This window comes from Lissotriton helveticus, chromosome 11, assembly GCF_964261635.1.
Source record: "Lissotriton helveticus chromosome 11, aLisHel1.1, whole genome shotgun sequence".
Taxonomy (NCBI): domain Eukaryota; kingdom Metazoa; phylum Chordata; class Amphibia; order Caudata; family Salamandridae; genus Lissotriton; species Lissotriton helveticus.
In genome coordinates this window covers 793335615-793357684 of record NC_136072.1, presented here as the reverse complement: position 1 = coordinate 793357684, position 22070 = coordinate 793335615, and the positions used below count along the sequence as shown (strand labels likewise).

General features: G+C 44.8%; 1 protein-coding gene across 4 annotated transcripts in view; it reads right to left on the bottom strand.

Moving 5' to 3' along the window:
* OGDH (oxoglutarate dehydrogenase) overlaps positions 1-22070 on the bottom strand; it is a 666388-nt gene that overhangs the window by 226416 nt on the left and 417902 nt on the right. For all 4 annotated transcript variants that reach the window (XM_078666769.1, XM_078666768.1, XM_078666770.1 and 1 more), the window contains one exon: positions 7269-7371. In XM_078666769.1, the coding sequence (XP_078522895.1) occupies positions 7269-7371 (103 nt within the window). The remainder of the gene's footprint in view (positions 1-7268; positions 7372-22070) is intronic.

Genomic DNA, 22070 nt, shown 5'->3' with positions numbered 1-22070 from the left:
ATGGCGATGACCCTGTGCTCTTGCCACTCTACAGCTTTGGAGTTAGAATGGGTGTTTCTGTGAGGCTGGCACCACTGTGCCTACATCGCCGGGTACTGGCACTACCACGGGGCACTGCCAGCAGGGCATCAGACATCTCAGCCCCAACTGGGTCAGCAGGGCAGGATGAAGCATACTGCCTGCAACTGGTCAGGTAATAGCGTCATCTTTCTGGAGAGCCCGGTCCCTGCGTGCATTTATCCGAGCCCGTGAGTGCTGAGATCCCAGCAGCTGAATGGAGAGATTCCAACCCGAGTGCAGAAAGCCTGCCGAGCGCTCCACCTCTGCTGCCCTTGAATGTAAGCTCATCCCCCCAGCTGCAGATCATATAGTCCATGAGGTAGATCAATTTCCCATATCCTAATCACTATGCCCATCACCTCGAAACCTTCCCGCACAAGCACACAATTCTGAATATTCCTCACCCCCTTCCTCTTGCGTAGAGCGCTATTATGCTGCCTAGTGGGGGTTGGTTGCAAATACTGCCCTGATTGTAAAACAGTGCCAACTCCCAATTGCACAGAGCTCATAGCCCCTGCCAGTTGCCAGCTTTGCACTTTAGGGCGAAGCTCAGAAACTTTAGTTCGGGAGGCCAGAGACTGACTGCACAGAGTTGATAGTGGTGGTCCGTCACCTCCAGGTAGCAACAATGAGACTACACTCAGTTTGGGAGAGGAAAGGCCACAGCTTATTATCTGCTTTCGCTCACAAGCAATCCATAATATTTTGTTTTGAGCCCTACATTCAAAGCAAATCGCTATAGAAGGGTATGGACCCTAATCAGTGAGGCTGAGCCCCAATATCTAAAAAAACAAAACTGCCAACAATGATCCGTTATGTTCCCTTTTAGAAATGGAACATCGAACAAAACAATGTAGCCACTGAAAATAAATTTCATCTGAATTAATAAAAATGTGTTTTTCTATATCATTGGACAAAAAAATACACTGTCACATTCTTTAAAACCTTATGTAAAGATCACTCATCCTCATCTCACACATACACCATTCTAACATTCCTGCAAGTTTGACATTCACATCCTCTTCAACACCCATTCAATCCACTTATACCACACCCATTACGTAATATTCTCAGTCACACCTCTCTCACAAGCAACCCAAGCCCACTTCCCTAAACAGTTTTTTCAAAACAAGTTTCCATAATTCGTTTACCAGGTCAATCGAAATCAGGGCCAAACATCAAACACAGTTTACAGTCACCATGTCAAAGAAACCATGCATCATTACAATCACTGAATTCGGCAGGTCATGAGGCGTCCACCTTAGGTAGTTGAGCCTCATTTTAGTCGGGCACACCGTAGGTTATTCACTTTCAGTGGCAGTGCTTCAACAGTCACAATGTTACAGCAGCCACGTTTAATTCACTTTGATTCAATCAGACATGCCTGCTGGTCATCGACTTGAATTCCGGTAGCCAAACCTCAATCAGTCAGGCAGACATGGTGAACCTTCACCTCCCGTGGATGTGCTTCAAAATTCACCATCTTACAGCTGCCATGTTTCATTCACCGATTCAGAAAAGGGGGTGGTGATGAACAGAGTGTCTGAATTAAGCAGACCACTCTTACCCAGTCCAAAGATCAGGGCTTGATCCATCACCGTTATTTAGCTCACTGCCCCATCCCAGCTCAGAACCTGGCTATAGGCAAATTAGTCTGTCCCTGGCCCAGTGCATCATGGGAACAGGGCAGACCAAACTACCAAGCCAATTCTTCACCAGAAAGGATACAAGCTACCGGGGACCGGTTTCTGGCATTTCAGCCTCGTCGGCCCGGCTTGCTTGAATCCTGATGGAGCAGTGAGCAAGGGACTCATGTCTGAGTATACCCTGCCACACCTATAGTGGCCAAAAACGATTCAGAAAAGGGGGTGGTGATGAACAGAGTGTCTGAATTAAGCAGACCACTCTTACCCAGTCCAAAGATCAGGGCTTGATCCATCACCGTTATTTAGCTCACTGCCCCATCCCAGCTCAGAACCTGGCTATAGGCAAATTAGTCTGTCCCTGGCCCAGTGCATCATGGGAACAGGGCAGACCAAACTACCAAGCCAATTCTTCACCAGAAAGGATACAAGCTACCGGGGACCGGTTTCTGGCATTTCAGCCTCGTCGGCCCGGCTTGCTTGAATCCTGATGGAGCAGTGAGCAAGGGACTCATGTCTGAGTATACCCTGCCACACCTATAGTGGCCAAAAACGATTCAGAAAAGGGGGTGGTGATGAACAGAGTGTCTGAATTAAGCAGACCACTCTTACCCAGTCCAAAGATCAGGGCTTGATCCATCACCGTTATTTAGCTCACTGCCCCATCCCAGCTCAGAACCTGGCTATATGCAAATTAGTCTGTCCCTGGCCCAGTGCATCATGGGAACAGGGCAGACCAAACTACCAAGCCAATTCTTCACCAGAAAGGATACAAGCTACCGCGGACCGGTTTCTGGCATTTCAGCCTCGTCGGCCCGGCTTGCTTGAATCCTGATGGAGCAGTGAGTTGCTCATTGCACCATCAGGATTCAAGCAAGCCGGGCCGACGACGCCTGAAATGGCAGAAACCGGTCCCCGGAAGCTTGTTTCCTTCCCAGTACAAGAATTGGCTTGGTAGTTTGATTTGCCCGGTTCCCATCATGCACTGGGACAGGAACAGACTAATTTGCATATAGCCAAGTTCTGAGCTGGGATGGTGCAGTGAGCTAAAAAACGGTGATGGATCAAGCCCTGATCTTTGGACTGAGTAAGAGTGGTCTGCTTAATTCAGGCACTCTGTTCATCACCACCCCCTTTTCTGAATCATGTTTCATTCACCTTCAGTTAATCAGGCATACCAGGTGACCATCCCCTTCTGGGAGCTGTGCCTCAGTCAATCGAGCACGCTGGGTGGACTTAAACCTCCTGCGGGCGTGCTTCACTCACCTTCACGTTGACCAGGCCTACCATGTGGCCAGGACACATCTTATACCACACCTAAGAAACCTTTGGCTCTAAAAGATAATTAACTACTGTCAAATCAAAGACCTAGCCACAAAGGGATATCCATTTAAAAGGACGAATTACCTGAGGGTAGCAGAGCAAATGGATGGTTTGTATGTTAGATATCTTTTTCACTCTTATTTTGATTCACATACACTGAGCAGCAGCACTAACAAGTAGGTAATGAAGGAAGCCGCTCTACTTCTATGTGAGGGTGACTGGGCTGAAACATTTCGACCACATATTGAGACTAACAGTGGCTATATGTTTTTACACATAAAATTGAGGGTCAGTGTGTGACAGTGAAAAGGGAGCGAAGTCATGAAAATCGGAGTTTGATAGTCAACTTATACATTTTTTTTTTAAACTGTGCCACAATAAATTGACAAGAAGGACGAATGTAACAGTAAACCTCCTTAAGTGGATGACCTATTGGGGGTAATTTACAATACCATTGAGGCTTAGTGGTCAGTATTTAAGCGCCTGTTGAATGCTGTGCATAGAACCAAACTATGTGAATGAATCGTAATCCAGAGTACAAAAATAAAGTGTTCTTATTTTATACAGTGTAGTAATCTCTGTGGATTTGATATAGATAAGTAATATCATTAAAGAATAACAAAAATATAATGGAGGATGTTAGAAATGGGATTTTTGGCAGGCTAGGGCATGTGCCAAAGCAAGGCAGAAACCACCACTCTAGTCAGGATAAGGGAGTTACACTTCTAAAATAACCCCTGCTCATCCCCTTGGTAGCTTGGCACGAGCAGTCAGGCTTATCTTAGAGGCAGTGTGTAAAGCATTTGCACATAACCAACAGTAATACAGTGTAACCACTAAAAAAGGACACAACACCAATAAAAATATCCAATATCATTATATACTTAGGACAAGACCAACAAGCATTGGCATAGCCAATAGGTCTCGCTTTTGGGACCTTATAAGTATTTCGTTATGCAGCACAATAGCCTTGGTGCAACAATATCAACTGTTGCATGGCTAAACACTTATAAGGTCCCAAACGTGAGACCTATTGGCTATGCCATGTGACCCATCAAAGGAAACCATAATTTGCCATGGTCAAGGTTAGACTGTTTTGTCAATGCCCAAACCAACATTAAAATCAGAAGTTACCGGATGAATGTAAATATTAAATGAGGATGATAAGTAGGTAATCCTTTGGAAAATTTGTAAATATTCATGATGAAAGGAAAGACAAGTGTTGCATGGCTAAATACTTATATGGTCCCAACGGCGAGACCTATCAGCCATGCTCAGTCAGTGTTCGGCATCACTGATATGTCTGTGCCCTGCTTGTGTGCCACCGATACTGATCTGCCTGTATTCTCTGCAGAAGTGGAGGAAAGGGAACATGGGCTGGGGATCGAAGACTTACCTATTGTACTGGAGGGTCGAATGAGACGGCATCCTGCCCATTTAAAATTCAGAACCACCATCAGGCATTTTATGAACTCCTTTCGGCCGCGCTTGTTTTTTTCACTCCCCACCTCTCCTCTCGGACCTTGCCTCCCTCCTCCTGCAGCCTCTCGTCCTTTCCTCCCCAATCCTAATGATTATCTTACAATTTTTGCACTATAAGGCCTTTTCTAGCTAAAGTGGATGTGTGTTTAAATTTACCTTATGGCAGCCGCCTTGTTAATATCTTTTCCTTCCCTCATTACTTACCTTACTTTTAAAACCATTCAAGAACCGGTAAGAAAAAATGCCATCCCTGCACACTTAATTAAAGAAAATACCTTCGGGTAAAGTTTACACTATATAAAATCGCATTAAATAAATAAAAAAAACAATCTTGCTTTGGTGGCGGTGTTCGGCGCTTTTCAGTTGGCTGTTTCAGGGCGACTAGAACCAGGCTACAGCGGCACATGTTGACTGCTTCTAAGAGCCTTCATGTAAGGTACCTCACTAGCGCTGTAATCATTTTAGGCAAGTGCGTTAATCTCCATTTAGTGAAGAGTGCAAGTTTGTGTGGTGTAGGATATTGTACGTAAATGCTCCACTTTTGCACCCCCCTCCCCCTTCCCCCCTCCTTTCGCTGCTGTGCGTGAGATGAACCCGTGCAGCTTTCTGTGTGGCAGGCAACGCCAGATCCCGTAAGCACGTCGTAAACATGCTTGTTTGACCAAATGACCAATAAAAGGGGGAGGGGGTATATGTATATCGTCTGTTTTCTGGTTAAATGGCCATGCCCTACGCTCCCACTTAATTGGGAAACCGTACAGGTCCAAGGAGCATTCCTTCTCTGTGCAAAAACGGTCATCTTTTTAGCATAATTAAAAATGCTAGATTCATTTTAATTCCTTAGGTCACCCCCCATCAATTGGTAAATATGATTTTTTGTCTTAAATAACCTAAAATCTAGTCCGTGTTCGCTCGCACTCATCTCATTCAGCACACTCCCGTGCTTTCTTTTATTCAGTACCTGTGACTCACTGCATTCAAGAGGTATTAATGCATCCACTCATTAATTTCCATTTTCCCCTGGGAAATATACACTTTACCCCCACATCACTTGTGTAGTTTTGCAATTTGTCTGTGTCGTGTGTTTATTATTCTAGGTTGCCCTTCTACTCAACTTTTTCACCCTTGACACAAATAACACCCCAAAACAAGTCTTAGTGCAATATGGAAGGAAGCATATTGGTAACCCCGCTGGATCAAACCAGTTTGGGCATGTTAGCTAGTGGCCTGCAAAAACTTTAAACCTTACCAAACATTGTGACCACTGCCATTACTTAACCACTTGGATGCTAAGCCTCCTGCAGCACTTTACTGTAATTTCCATTGAAATGAATGGGCACTCCATGACGAGTTACCCTTGTCATTAGCATCCAATTAAACAAAAAAAAAGCTATATTCACCCTGGTGGTCACCTGAGGCAAGAGAGCTTCATAGGCTTCTTTCCATGACCTATGGAGCCGTTTTCTCAAAATAAAAGGTACTTCTGTTTTGTCCATGCTTAAAACCTTAAACCCATCCTTCCTCCTCTTGCACCCAGTAACATCCAGAATGTTTGTTATAAGGAGTTATCCATTTGTATTTATTTTTCAAATTTGATATACTGCAAACTTGACCCGAGGGTACCAGAGCGCTTTACAAAACTTGCACAGATATCATTTACAAGGAATACACAATAAAAATAGTAGGCATATATAGTAATATAGAAGAGGGTGGAATAGATAGATGGTCAATATAATTCAGATGTAGCGAGTAGAGGTGGGAGGAATGAACTGTTATTTCTAGACGTAGTGATGTTCAGGGTCTTCGATGGTTGGAGGGGAGGTGAATAGCCAAACAGTTATAAGGTCCCAAAAGGCGAGACCTACTGGCTATGCAAATGCTTGTTAATTTCTCCTATCGTTGGAAGAGTTTCCTTCACAAGGTTGAGCATACTTAAGTAGCCATTTAAAACAACAATAGTTTAAATTCAATAAATCCCTTTAAGTTATATAAGCATGTTTAGTTTTAATCGTTTTTCCAAAATGTAAGATTTTCTTTTGTAAAAGAGCTCTTGCATCCAGCATAGAGGAAGATATTCAATATTCACTGGGACAGAGAAGGATCAGCTGATGAAGAACCATATGAAAAACCTTTTATTACCGCAAGTTACCCATCGAATCACACTGAGTTGGAGTCCCTAGGCCCCACCACCACCTGCAGTACGCCTTGATGCTCACCCAAACTACTATGAGTGTTAAGTAGCAAAAGGGAGCATCTTGGCTATGCAACTCGCATACCAACAGCATTGTGGTAAATACACTAGTGGTAAACAATACTAGTTAAACAGGGTAATTCACTTGACCATCTGACAGCCCCAAGCCACCAAAAGAATGGCGCGTACAACAAAACTAAAAACATTACATGCTAGTAAATACACTAAACCACTAAGAACAAATAAACAATTGCAGATAGAATTGAGAAAAATGCAAAACGCAAATGATGTGGAAAAACACTACAGGTTATGCTAAAACAAAGCATGGGAATAAGACAACAGAAATCGATTAGTGGGTAAGTTAAGAAAGCGATAAATTATTTGAAAATCCTTGCATGTTTTAAGTAAACTTGTGAATGTGGAAAATGTTATGCTGTATAACAGATATAGTACATGATAGGAATCAAATTTCTGCAAGTATCTTTGGAAATTATTTGCACAAATGTGTGAAGTAAGTTGCTGGGAGACTTCCAGAGTAGCTACAATTAGAGTGGTTTTGCATTACTCACCAGGCCAAGGTGAATCCAGCCAATGCTTGATGTGAAGAATTTTCTCGTCCTTTGATCTGTTATGGGCTTCCTCACAGATTTTATCGTATTTAGCAATTTCCTCCTTACAGAAGCAGCAAAAGTAAAGTTTTGGTAAAGATCTCAAGCTTCTCTATTCACACATACTCTATTACAAGCTACAGTACACGAATGATAGGGCCATATAGAATTACAGTTGCAATAACAAGTTAAGCTGAACATTACATTATTATTGTGGGAATAACTTTCAAATACAGTTATATGAAATAAATACGTAATACAAAGACAAAGGTGCTGTGATGGTAAACATCTACAAAGTTCCAAATTAAAACCAGTGGTTCCCAATCATCAAAGATTCCTAAATTAATTCAGCGCCACACACTCACAGCACAGGTTATAAAACAGCTACCCAGTCATGCAAACATGTTGGCTCCATGGTCACATTAAGTATTTATAAATATGCAGTTTCTGTATAAACATACAATATGGTCATTCCCTCTTTTCAAATAGTTTCTGTACAAGTGCTTTACGGTTTGGTGGGCATGGTCTAAGGGCCTGTCGCATTCAGAAAGGCATTTGCTGAGGAGTGGTACAGGACTGCAGGAATGGAGACAACCATATATTTTCACCGGCACTTAGAAAATCCCTATTGGAAAACCCATTTCCTCACAGGTCTTCGACAATTTGTTCTAAACCTGACTGCACAATCTCGCTAGGATTCAAACTCGGATGGGTGGATTTTATCATAGATACAGAGCAAGTGAATTCTGTAATAACACAAGACTACCTCCACACTGAGGTATGAGAAAATTCAAATGTTCTATTTTGAAAACTTTCATAGTACGAGTGTCAACAGTGGGATTTTAGAATATGGTATTGAATTTAAACAGGTACCTTTAGTATGGCAAAAAGTGTACTGTGTGTAATGACTTTTACTTTGTTATTGGTAAATGGATGACACCATTGATATGAATGACAAGCTTCTGGATGTCTGTGGGTGACTTAAAAAAAGACAACAAGGTTTAAATCACAGACACAAGTATTGTGAATGGGTAAAAAAAAAAAAAAAAAGTGGTTGAACAGGTTTACATTAGGCCAGAACAAAATCCTAAGAGAAACGTTATTTAAACGAATGCAAACCTATTATCCACTGTTGAGGAATCCTGAACCGCCAGGTTTTTCTTCCTCACCTCAGACAGATTGTGACTGAGATGGGCTCTATGTATTACAAGATCTTTTCTCATCTCTTATGTAGTCATGTTAATATTTTCAGAATCATGTGTGTAGGATACTGTCTGATTGTTTAGCAGCTCCTTTTATCCAGTTCATGGAAGGGATATAACTAACATCTCTTCCCCCCACCACCCAATGCACACTATAGTTAGGCAAAAATGTCACTTAAAAGGAAAATGCTACTTACTAATATGCATCTGTACTTGGCGTGTAGAGGTGCAGAGTTGTACACTATGCATAGATCGCCATCTGGTCTTGGGATTGGGTGATTGCATGTTGTTTTGGTCTTCGAAGAAGTCTTGTAGTCACGAGGTTGGTGACTCCTTCGGTCGACAGTGCGCAGGGGCTTAGGCTCCATTGTTAGATTGTTTTGCCAGTAGGGTTAGATGGAGTAGTGAGAAATAGAAAGATGGCCATGCGTGATGTATCTAATTAAGATAATACTGGATCAGACAGAGGTATCCGGGGAGGAGGGTGGGTGTGTACAACTCTGCAGGTCCACATGCCAAGAACAGATGCATACAAGTAAGTAACATTTTCTGTTCAAGGCATATGAGCTGCAGATTGTACACTATGCATAGACTATATAGCAGTATCCTTTTTAGTGGTAGTTGCCTGTATCTGTTGCAGTAGTTTGAAAAAGTGTTTTTCATACAGCCTGGCCCACACTAGCTTGTTTTGCTTGCTCATCTACACAATAGTGTTTTGTAAAGGTGTATGGTGTGGCCCAAGTTGCTGCTTTGCATATGTCATCTAGGGGAATGTTCCCTAAGAATGCCATAGATGCCCCATGTTTACGTGTAGAATGAGCTCTAGGGGGAATAGTTAATGTGTGTTTGGCTTTAAGGTAGCATATTTGTGTGCATTTTACAATCCACCTTGCAATCCCGGTCTTGGATATAGGATTGCCTTTATGAGGTGGGGAGAAAGCTATGAAAAGTTGTTTTGTTTTTCTAAAGGATTTCGTTCTTTCAATGTAGTAAAGTAATGCTCTTTTAACATCAAGGGTGTGTAGAGCTCTCTCTGCCACCGAGTCTGGTTGAGGGAAGAATACTGGTAGTTCAACAGACTGGTTTAAATGGAAGGCAGATACTACTTTGGATACAAATTTTGGGTTTGTTCTAAGAACCACTTTGTTATGATGGATTTGTAAAAATGGTTCTTGTATGGTTAATGCCTTGAGTTCGTTTACTCTTCTGAGAGATGTGATGGCGACTAAAAATGGTACTTCCCAAGTAAGGTACTATAGTTCACATTTGTGTAAAGGTTCAAATGGAGGACCCATTAGTCTGGTAGGGAGTATATTGAGATTCCACACTGGAGAGGGTGGAGCTCTTGGTGGAAATATTCTTTTACGTCCTTCCATAAAAGCTTTGATTGAGGGAACTCTAAACAAAGACAAATATGTCGGTTTTGCAAGTAAGCCGCTATGGCAGCTAAATGTAGTCTTATGGATGTATACGCTAGGTTACATTGTTGAAGATGCAAAAGGTAGCTGATGTTTTGAATGGAAGCATCCAGTGGGTCAAATTTGTTGAGAGCAATGAATGACGAACCTCTTAGATTTTTCTGCCTAGCATGCCCTTATTGTAGGGCGTCTACCTTCTTTGATAACGTTCATACAGTCGGACGGAAGATTGACGTAGCCAAACTCTAGGATTTCAGGAGCCATATCGCAAGGTTGAGCCGATTGGGATCTGGGTGTCTTATATCTCCATGGTTCTGAGTGAGAAGCTTGGGTGAGGGGTGCAGCTTTTGATGTGGTACTAATGATTGCTGCAACAGAGTTGTGAACCATGGTTGCCTTGCCCATGTTGGAGCAACGAGGATCATTGTGAGGGAATGCTGTTGGAGTTTCCTCACTAGCAATGGAGTGAGTGGGAGAGGTGGAAAAGCGTAAGCAAATTTGCTTGACCAATTCATCCATAGCGCATTGCCTTTGGACAATGGGTGCAGATACCTGGATGTGAGGCTTGGGCATTTTGCGTTTTGGTGTGTGGCAAACCGATCTATGCCTGGATGTCCCCATATGTGAAAGAATGGAAGAAGGTTTTGAGGATGAAGTTCCCATTTGTGGATCTGTTGTATTTGACAACTGAGCAGATCCGCTATTTGATTGTGTACTCTTGGTAGGTGTTCTGCTAGGAGGTATATCTTCCATGGAATGCCCACCTCAAGATGCTCTGTGCTAGACGGGCTAACTGGAGAGAGTGTGTCCGCCCCCCACGCACGCCCCCCCAGTTTTTGTATGTAATACATTGCTGTCATGTTGTCTGTACGCATTAGGACAGCTTTGCCTAGGAGTTGCGGTTGAAAAGACTCCGACGGTAGAGAAATTGCCAGCAGTTCCCTGTAGTTGATGTGGAATTGCTTTTTTTGAGACGTCCATAAACCTTGAATGGTATGTGTAAAATTGGCTCTGTATATACTGCAACAATGTAAGGTTCAGTGTGCACAGAGTCCACAGTCCTCAGAGGTATGTCAGAGGTTAAAGATAGATTTAACCTTACTCTCTAAAGTGGTAGCTTGGTCGAGCAGCAAGGCAGTATCAGAGGACAGTGTAAAGCATTTATTGTATACACTCAGTCAGCAAATGGTCTCACACACTCAAGAACTGAACTCTAGGCCAATTGTTTTGTAAATAAAAATGTATTGTTCTTTATTTTAGAACCACAAGTAGGTATCATTAATACTTTCTCAGAATGAGATGTTGCAACTGAATACTTTCAAATAGCAATAGACTTTAGAATGCAATAGTTACAGTTGTTGCAATATGCAACACAAGTCAAACACAATGTATCATTGAGCTCAATGGAAAGTTTTAAGTAAATTCAATAAAATCACTTTACGAATTTCTTACTCAGGGCTGGATCTCGGATTAAGCCCTGGTGCATTTCCTGTAAACAGATGAAAGAAATCGTTTTTTGTTACACAGGCTATTTTTAAGGAATATTTGGAAGTTTTGAAAATCAACACTTAGAAGAAATTCTGGTAGAAACCAGGCAATGTATTCCTTTGGAGGAAAACTGGGTTAACAGTAAATCACGGTTATAATTATTTTTGAGGGCCAGTGCTGGGCAAAAAGATCCAGCACTAGGGTCTCTCCCGATATCAGGCGAGTAATTTCGTTTTTGTTGTTCGGACGATTTTTAAGGAATATTTCAAAGTTGCAAACCTTGACAGAAGAAATTCTGAGTGAAACCCAGCCAATGTTACCCTAAGGAGAAAATCAAGTTATCAGTCTTTGGGTAAGTACTCAGCTGTCAGAGTTAAGATTCTGGGGGTGGACTCAGGGGTCTCCCAGGGTCAGGTAAGTACAGTCGGTTCCGCCCCAGCAGCGCAGGGCCGGCCGGGAGCAGAGGTAGGTAGGCCCAATGTTATCTATGGAGGATAGGGGGCCTTCGTTGGTGGCTGCTAGCAGGCAGGCCACGCGGCTGTGGGAGCTGAGCTCTTGGTCACTTACACAGGGCAGGTGGGGAAGTAGGATAGGATAGATGCTCCACTCCCAGTGGCACTCGGGCGGCTGCGTGCAGGGTGCTTTTGGGCCGTCGGGCGTCCAATGTATTTCAATGGGAAAGCTGGAAGTTAAACAAAGGCTGCAGACTCGGGGACGGAGACTCTTCAGGTGCAACCACCACTTTGAGAGGTAAGTTGGATAGCTGGAGGTTAGGTAGCCACCCAGGAGTTGGGCACAGGGGGCCGTGGGGCAACGGGTGCAGGGGTGTCTTTGGGTGTCGGGAAATCTTACCCTCAGCTGGTCGCGTTAAAGGCGTTCCTTGTTGTGAGGCTGCAGGCGTAGTCAGGAGCGGCGAGGAGGGTTCTTGGGCACTGGATTTGTAGCCACAATCGCTGGGGGGCCGTCCTCGTGGTCCTTGTTCACTCAGGCACAGGCCGGGCTCGGCGGGTGCAGAGTGTGCTGGATTCGCGGTTCCTGGCTGGCACCAGGGGTTATTGCTGTTTGAGCAGAAACACTGCTTGTGGGAGTCCCAGTCTTTAGATGAGCAAGGCAGTCAGGTCCTCTGGGGTTTTCGAGGTTGCTGACCACTGGAGAAGCTGGTGTTTAGCAGGAGCAGGTTCAAGGATCAACAGGCCTGTAGGGCTGGGGCCAAGTCAGTTGGTGTTATCCTTGTTAGCAGCTGCACTGCAGGTCTTCTTTCTTCTTGTTCTTCTTGTTTCAAAATTGGGATCTGAGGAAGAAAGGTTCAGGGTTCCCCAAAATACTAAATTTAGGGGTGGTACAGGTAGGGAAAGGTCAGGGACCAATGGGTCCCTTTCCTGGGGTGAGTACACCCTCTATTCCGCCACTCTCCAGTGGGAGGGGAGCAGTAGCCTAGTCCTGATTGGATAGGGCTCCCCATCCTCAAGATGGCAGTAGCCCGGAGTTGTGCCTCGCCTCCCCCACCCGAGGGGTGGGGTTGGCAGATGCTGGCACACCCCCTTTCCTCACTTAGGTATTCCTGCTGATCTTCCCGCCAGAGTGGGGGTCAGAACCGGTGGGGACCAGTTGCTGAGTACAGCAAGTGGCCTGGAGAAGCTCACATAGGCGGCATTCCATTGAAAATTCCCCTGCCCATCCTGGGGAGGAGACCTAGCACCTCGTTCCAGGATGTGCATTGTTGCAGGCCCAGGAGAGCGATGGCTCTCTACCAAGGGGCCCAGCAGCATGTCTGCTGGGTGGCAGCCTAGACAACCTCTCAGTCAGGACACGGGTTGCTAGTTAGTTTCAGGGGGCAACTCTAAGTTGCCCTCTGTCGTGCATTTTACTATAAATCCCACAGTGGCATCAGTGTGGGTTTAATGTGCTGAGAAGTTTGATACCAAACTTCTCAGTCTTCAGTGTAGCCATTATGGTGCTGTGGAGTTGGTAATGACAACCTCCCAGCACCATATACTCGTAATGGCATCACTTCACTTACAGTGCCCAGGAATGGACCTGGGTACTGTAGGGGCACAGGGCTCATGCACCTGTACCAACACTACTGGCATAGTGCACCCAGCTAGAGGGGTGACTGAGGCATGCCAGGGCAGTGTGGTTGTGGGCATGGCACACAGGGATGTGTGCCATGTCGACTCACTGTTTTGCTCTGCACCAAGACACTCAGCCTGCAAAGGCAGTGTGTGTGTGTCAGGGCACAGGGCCTTCAAGGGTGGCACAATAAGTGCTGCAACCCTTAGAGGTCTTTCCTGGTCATAGTGCCCTGGGTACTATTTACCAGGGGCTGACCTGTGGCCAGAGATGCCAATTTGGTTTTGAGGAAAAAACACAGGCCTTGGGAGCCTGATTGTCAGGGACCCAGGGCACATCAAGTCAAAGTGCATAAGAAATCTAGCAAAAGGGGGGGACGGGGCTGGGAGGGGTAATGTAACAGAAACCCACTTTTTCACAGTATGGTTTTGGAGATGAGCTCCGCAGCCGGTGAGCGATGCATCTGTTAGCGCTATCTGTGGAACTGGCTTGAGGAACGACCGCCCTTTGGAAAGGTTTTTAAGTGGTCCACCACTGTAGAGAGCAATGGGTACGGTCGTCCACCAATACCAGATCTGTTAGTGGACCTTGAGCCTGGTTCCACTGACGTGCTTAACATTCTTGTAACGGGCGCATTTGCAATCTTGCATGAGGGACGAGAAAAATGCAAGATGCCATCATTCCTATTAGCTGCATGAATACTCTTGCTGGTAGTGAGTGTTGTGGTTGAAATCTTTGAACTAGGGTTTGTATAGCATTTATCCTGATGGGATTGGGATATGCTAGGGTTGTGGAAGTATTCACTGTTGCCCCTAGATATTGTTGCATTGTAGACGGTTGGAGATGGGATTTGCCTAGATTTATTGTGAATCCCAGACTGTGAAGCAACTGTGTTGTCCGGAGTGTGTGTTGAACACAGATGTTGTGGGAGTTTGCTTTTATGAGCCAATTGTCTAGGTAGGGGAAGACATGAATTTGTTGTCTTCTGAGATGGGCTGCAACTACCGTGAGGCATTTGGTGAAAACGCTGGGTGCTGTGGTGACTCAGAATGGGAGCACCTTGAACGGGTAGTGTTGACCATCTACCACAAATCTGAGATACTTCCTGTGAGCGTGATGTATTGGAATGTGGCAGTAGGAGTCTTTAAATCTATAGTGGAGAGAAAGTCGCCTTGCTGTAGTAGTGTAAGCACTTGCTGTAAAGTGACCATGTGGAAGTGGTCTGATTGAATGTAAAAGTTGAGCAGTCTGAGGTCCAGTATTGGTCTCAGAGAGCCGTCCTTTTTTGGGATTAGGAAATAAAGGGAGTAGTCTCCTGTCCCCTGATGAAGTAGAGGAACTGGCTCTATTGCATCTTTTTGTAACATTGCTAAGACTTCCTGTTTGAGAAGCGTTCGGTGTTGTAATGACATTGGACGCTGTCTTGGAGGAATGCTGGGGGGTTCAGAAGTGAGTTCCAGGCAATAACCATACTGGATAATTTGTCTTACCCACTTGTCTGTTGTGATGGAATTCCAGACAGGTAGGAACTGTGAGAGGCATCCCCCGACAGGAGTGGGATGATCGGGGGGAAGCGCAGGGAAGTCACTGTTTATTGTTAGGGGAGTTGCTGGTGTTATTACCTCTGCCTCTACCCTTATTGTTGTTACCTCTGTAACCTCCTCTATTTTATCCCCTAGAAAAGAAGCCCTGGTTGGGACTTTAATAGAATGATGTGGGGTGTTCTGATGTATTTGATTTGGAACCTGCTCTATAAAAGGAGTGACGAAAGGAGCCTCTGGCAGATGGTGACTATAAGGTTACCATAGACTTTGCTGTTTGTGTGTCTTTTTTAATTTTTTCTAAAGATGCGTCAACTGCAGGTCGAAAGAGGTGCTTTTGATCAAATGGTTGATTTAGAATCGTATTTTGCACCTCTTGCTTAAACCCAGATACCCGGAGTCAGGCGTTTTAACGTAGCAGAACACTAGTATTTATTGCATGTGACGCGGTGCCTGTGTCAAGCGCACATTTGATTGAAGTATTGGTTATAAGTTTGCCTTTTTTTATTTATTTTATTTTCAAAGTTTTATATAGCGCGAACAAGATCTTTGCAGATAACAGAGCCTTCTTGTATAAGGTCATTGGCTTTGTCCTTATATCCTTGGGGTAGATGTTGAATGAGCTTTTCCAGCTCATCATTGTGAGCCCAATCGTATCTTGCTAGAAAGGCTTATGTGTTTGCTATCTTTCATGAATTAACAGCTTGAGACGCCATACGTTTACCTGACACGTCTAATAACTTAGATTCTTTGTCAGGAGGTGGTGTGTCACCTGACCCATGGGAGTTTTCCCTTTTGAGTGCATTAGCAACTACTAGTGAATCCAAGGGAAGTTAGCCCTAATGTACATAGGGTTACTGGGAGCGGGCTTGTATTTTTTATCTACTATGGGGTTAAGAACCCTAGCTCCAACTGGGTCTTTGAACACCTCAGGAGCAAGTCTAAGAAGGTCTTGTAGCATGGGTAAGACATGAGTAGATTGTTGTGGTTGGGCAAAAGTCTCAGATAAAACGCTGGCATGGCTGGAGAGGCGGGAGCAAGGCTGCAGATGGGTTCATAGGCTGACTATGCCAGATGCAGACACGATAGCACACCTGAAAGACATAGTGGAACGGTTTGCCAACTATTTTGAAGGGGTGTACTCCCCTCTACTAGTTATACAGCGGACGATTCACGTCAGCTTCTTGAAGACAGCAATGTTCCGTGTCTCTCGGAGGAAGATAAAGACGTTCTGGAGGCTGACCTATCTACGGAAGAAATAGGCAAGGCTCTGGGGCAACTTAAATCAGGGAAGGCTATGGGGCCTAACGGAGTCCCGGTGGAGTTTCTGAAGGATACAGCCTTTTTAACTATACCACATCTGAAAGCCATGTATGAGGAGAGCTTGGAGAAGGGCCAACTGCCCCTAGACCAACGCCTGGCCACTATTGTAGTTATTTATAAACATGGAAAACCGAGTGACTAATGCAGCTCCTATAGGCCGATCTCATTGATAAATGTGGAGACGTAGACATTAGCGAAAGTCTTGGCGAATAGATTGGCAACAGTTATCTCCTTAGTCCACCCGGACCAGTCTGGCTTTATACCAGGGTATAACATGGCTCTCAACTTGTGACGGGTACACAACGTCATGACTAGACGACAATACATAGAAGAAGACGCGGCGATACTGTCTCTTGACGCCTCTATGGCGTTCGACTCCACAGAAAGGCCATATCTAGTTCAGGTGTTGCAAAGAGCAGGGCTAGGCCCCAAACTTGTGGCTTGGGTGCGCCTCTTATATACAGAGGTATTAGGACAGGTGAGAGTGAACGGTTTTACCTCCTGGATGTTCGAACTCCGTAGGGGTACGAGGCAGGGATGACCGTTATCACTGCTGATCTTTTTCCTCGTACTGGAGCCACTCGCGGCCTGGATACGTAGAGACGTGATGGTACGTGGCATGCGCTGGGCAGATAATGTAGAAGACTGCCTATCGCTTTATGCGGATGATATCCTTCTTTACTTGGCATCCCCATATAGATCGATCAGTGTTGTCTTAGACATATTCACGAACTGTGGTAAATACTCAGGGTTTGCAATAAACTGGCGCAAATCAGTCCTTTTTATGCCGAAAGGAGAGGTGCCGCGTCTCCCAGCGCAGTGTGTGATAACGGTAGCCACTGAAGGTTTTCGATACTTGGGGATCTTTGTTACCTCTGACTCAGCCTGTTTTTGCGACGCAAATTTGGATCCGCCTCTGGTTAGATTGCGCCAGATGTTAAGCATTGGAGGACTCTACCCCTGACACTAGTGGGGTGGGCGGCGCTTTTTAAAATGCTGGCCCTTCCTCGCTACCTCTATGTTCTCCACAACTGCCCCTACAAAGTCCCAGATTCATATTTCAGAGCGGTTGAGGGTGAGATCAATTCAATTCAAAATCTTTATTTCGATACAAGGTATCATAAAAGATCACCACGCTGCTATGGGTTGGGAAGGCCCCTAGGATTGCTAGGCAGAAACTGACTAAAAGTTGGTATGATGGAGGCATAGCCCTCCCAGACCTGCAACGATATTACTGGGCGGCACACCTGGTGTCTGTTAACCATTGGATATATTACCCTGCAGGTCACCCAGCGTATGCCCTAGATAGATACCAGACTGACTGCTTGGGTTATTTGGGTGCTCTATATACCACTGATAAGAAAAATAAAGAGACATTTTTTGGACCGACCAAACACACGCTTGGTATTTGGCGCATAGTCACGTCTCGACTGGGCTGGACAGACACACTATAGTTGGCCACGCCACTTTGGTTTGCTCAGAAATTGGGGAGGCTGGGGTATCAGCCTAGGTTTGATAAATAGGACCTTGTTGGGCTGTCCACAGTGGAAGAGCTGGTCAAAAAAGGGGCGATGTTGACCTTTAGTGAGCTCCAAGGCAAATATCAATTGGCTCAGGGGGAAAAGTACCGCTACCTACAAATCAGACACGTGTTACAGGCAGCCTTTCTATCTTTACGAACATACCAGAATCTTCCCCTCTGGAAGATCGCCTGCTTGCTGGACCTCTCAGGTCAAAGGCGATTTCCTTAACATATAAAAAATTGAGTAACAACCTTCCAGATACCTTCCCGAAAATCAGGGAGCGCTGGCAACATGATATGGGCCCTATGGAGAATGAAGAATGGCAGTCCGCACTGATGTCCCCATGTGAGGCGGCCATCATTCAGAGATTCCGTCTGATCCAACTTAGAATACTTCACCGCTCATACATAACGGGGACAGTTTGGGCAAAAATAGAGGCTAGACCTGACGATAGATGTGGAAGGGGGTGTGGCCAGCAAGCCACATTTTACCACACCTTGTGGACTTGCCCCAATGTACGCCCCCTCTGGGAGGGAGCCATAACATGTCCACTGCAGTAGGAAAAGAAATAATTCTGACCCCACAGCTCCGACTACTGAACATTTGGGAGGCTGCTGACTTAACCGCATGCGCGCTGCGGCTATTTTCGCGCTGCGCGGCTTTTTGAAAAAAGCTGCGTTACATGACGAGCTCAGCTCATCAGCGTGCGAGCGGCGTAACTGATGACGAGCTGAGCTCGTCATCAGCGCCGAAGTGGTTAACGGAAATCGAACAGTTCTCTACATTGGGTTACACACTGGTGAAGAGAGAGGTGGCTAGGGGTTGGGGGGACAAAAACCCGCCTCGTGTCACCATGTGGGGCAAAAAAATGGACCGGTGTATGCTGGCAGAGACGGAGGTCTATAAGGCAAGGGGGTGCCCTAAGAAATGGGATAGGAAATGGTCCCACTGGAACAAACACGGTTGAGATATATGTATGTCGCCCTCGGTCGAAATGGAAATGCGCAGACAGGAGAGATTGATGGGAGATGTGTCTTGAGGGCTCTTGACTGATGAGAACTTGAAATTGTTTGATATTATGCAATGTGTCGGTCACTCATGTACTGTGCTACTGTGATTTCATTCAATAAACAAAGTTTGAAAAAAAAAAGTCTCAGATAAAAAAATCTTCTTCTACAGGGTCCGAATGAAGTTTGACCTTGTGGTATGTAGCTGCTCTGTTGATCAGCTGGGCAAACCACACATTGTCATCCGGTGGGGATGGTTTTGAGGGGTAGAAGTCCGGGTCATTTGTTAGATCAGGATCAGTATTATAATCATGCCATGGGTTTGGTTCCTGTGGATCAGGATCTAATGGCATTATGTTTTCATCTAATTGCCCATGCCATTGTGAATCGTCACTATCCTCTGATTCTGGAGAGTGTGGTTGCAAACTAATTAAATTAGGGTTAACTGGTGGTGGAGGTGAAGGTGGTGGTGAAGTGTGTAGCTATATGAATCTTCTTTGGCGGAACTGGAATTTGTGGTAAATGTTCTGGTTTCCGCTTTGTAGGTGGCTTGGTGACTATGTGACCAGTCTTTTTTTATTTTTTATTTCAAGTCATTTTTATTGAGATTGTAATAGGAAACAAAAGTAAAGAACAATACAGTAAGTCTTCCGTTACATAGATGGCTCGATGATATTGTTAAAGAACAATTACACACATCTAAAGAAAATCAAATCAAATCACATGTTGCTTGCATAGCCGACATATAAGTACACACAAACATAATGCATGGGAGCATAGGTTGAAGTCAGTAGGGATATCATTATAGATGCACTTAAATGTTGTATCTAAACCACCAGAGGGGCTTGACCCTTGATCACACTTTAACCAAAGCTGTTCTGAGTACACGATAGTCCCTATTATCTCAAGGTGGATCATAGTGAAAGGAAGATATGTCCAATGATTTCCATAATTTCGTATGAGCAGGCCTCCATGTAGACTCCTGGAGTGCCGGGTTACTAGCCCCTCTCAGGAATGAAAGCCATTCCTGCCAGATTTTGAAATTCACCTCTGCTGCATTCTTACATTTCTATAAAATCACTTTACATGCAAGCGTTAGCATTAAGTCTAAAAGCTGGCGATCCTGATCTTACGGCAATTGTGGATCAAGCGCACCCAGAATGACAAACAAATTCCTTTGCAGGCCTTATCTTGAAAATGTGGTGAATACAGTCAAATATTTTTCCCCAATATATTTCTAGAGAAGGGCAATTGAATAGCATATGTGCGAGATCACCAGAGCCTGAATGACAGTTCCAACAAGTAGGTGTATCCCTTAGGCTACATTTAAAAAGCTTTTCCGGGGTCCAAAATGCCCTATTTATAAGCATATATTTTGTCTGAAATAGGATGGGAGACACTTTGTGGGCTAGAGTCGTCTTATGTATCACTTCCCAGTCAAACCCTATCCCGGTGAGATTGGGTTCAGCTTCCCATTTCAATTCCACCTTTCTATGGGCTTTCTTAGGTAAGGGCAGTAACATTTTGTACACCTTTGAGACAAAGTGACCCGCAGATACAAGTCGTGGAAGATGAGCTATTAACCACGGTGTACGGGGCGAGAAATTACGAGCTGTCAATATCGCCTTGATTTTTAGAAATTCGTAGAAATCCATAGGAGTGAGGTCATATTTTCTTTGTAAAATCGAGAACGGGAGCGGGTCTTTACCGTCATATAGGTCCATTGCCATGTTAATGCCTTTCTTGGACCAGGTATCCCAGTAGAGACTTTTACCATTTTGCTTGAGATATGGGTTTCTCCATGAGGACATGTAGGATGATGTTTTAAATGTCATGTTCGTTTTGTGCGTTTGATCGAGTCGAAGCAAGGCTCGCCTAGTATTTAACATTATATATTTAGAATGAGGCAGGTGTGACAGGTCCATGGTGAGCAAGGTTTCAAGAGGGACGTGATCCGTAATTGATTTCTCAATATCAACCCATACTGGAGTGTAAGACGGGGATTTTATCAACCACTGCGTTCCCTGTTTACACAGGAAAGCGGTCTGATAGTTCCTGAACGAAGGAAGACCCAGGCCGCCTTTATCTTTTGCCAATTGCAGCTTCGTCAGTGATACCCTGGCTTTCTTGTCCCGCCACAGGAAACCACCAAACAGCTTATCCACCCTAGTAACAAAGTCATCCGAGAACGTCATGGGGAGCATGCTAGCCAGATAGTTTACTAACGGAGTGGACATCATTTTGAGCGTCTCCGCTCTGCCCCACCAGGAGAGGAATTTGGGGGACCAACCATCCAACAGCGTCGATATCTTTTTTAGGGTTAGTTCCTCTTTTGTTTTCAGGGTGGATATCAGATCTTTACCGAAGTCCAATCCCAGATACTTAAAACACTTTGGTTGCCACATTAGACCGGAGTCTCCAATGATGCCCTTGTCACCTATGTTGTTCAGGAGTTTGACCTCCGTTTTATCTTTGTTTAGTTTGTAGCCTGAGACCCTGGAAAAATCCTCAATATCGGACATAAGTGCGGGAATGGCTTCCTCTGCTCTTTCCGACATCACCAGGACATCATCCGCATAGGCTGTCAGTTTCACGGTGCAGTCCCCAAATGGGATGCCCGCGATGTTCGAGTCGTGTCGTATGTGGTATAAGAATGGCTCAATTGCCAGTAAGAACAGAGAGGGAGACAAGGGGCATCCCTGTCTCGTACCCTGTTTCAAGCAGAAGGCAGAGGAGAAAGAACCGCCAGCCCTAACTCTTGCCGAGGGACAGCAGTATAAAGACATTACCAATGTTGTGAATGTGTCCCCCAAGTTACATTTGTGTAAGACTGCTCTCAGGAAAGACCAGTCGACCTTATCGAAGGCCTTTTCAGCATCCAATGTTATCGCTGCAGTTGGTGTGCCTAGGAGCTTTGCTTTCTCTAACACATGTGCCAGAACCCTTGTATTGTCGCTGGACAATCTATTTTTAAGCAAGCCTGCCTGAGATGGGTGAATTAACTGGGGAAGGACCTTCTGGAGGCGAGCGGCGAGTATCATAGATAGGATCTTACAATCAATATTGATTAGGGAGATAGGTCTGTAGTTTTTTGGTTGCGTTTGAGCTTTCCCATCTTTGGGGAGTACTGCAATGATGGCTTCTGACAAAGTAACTCTGACTGCACCCTGTTCGTTTATTTCATGGAATAG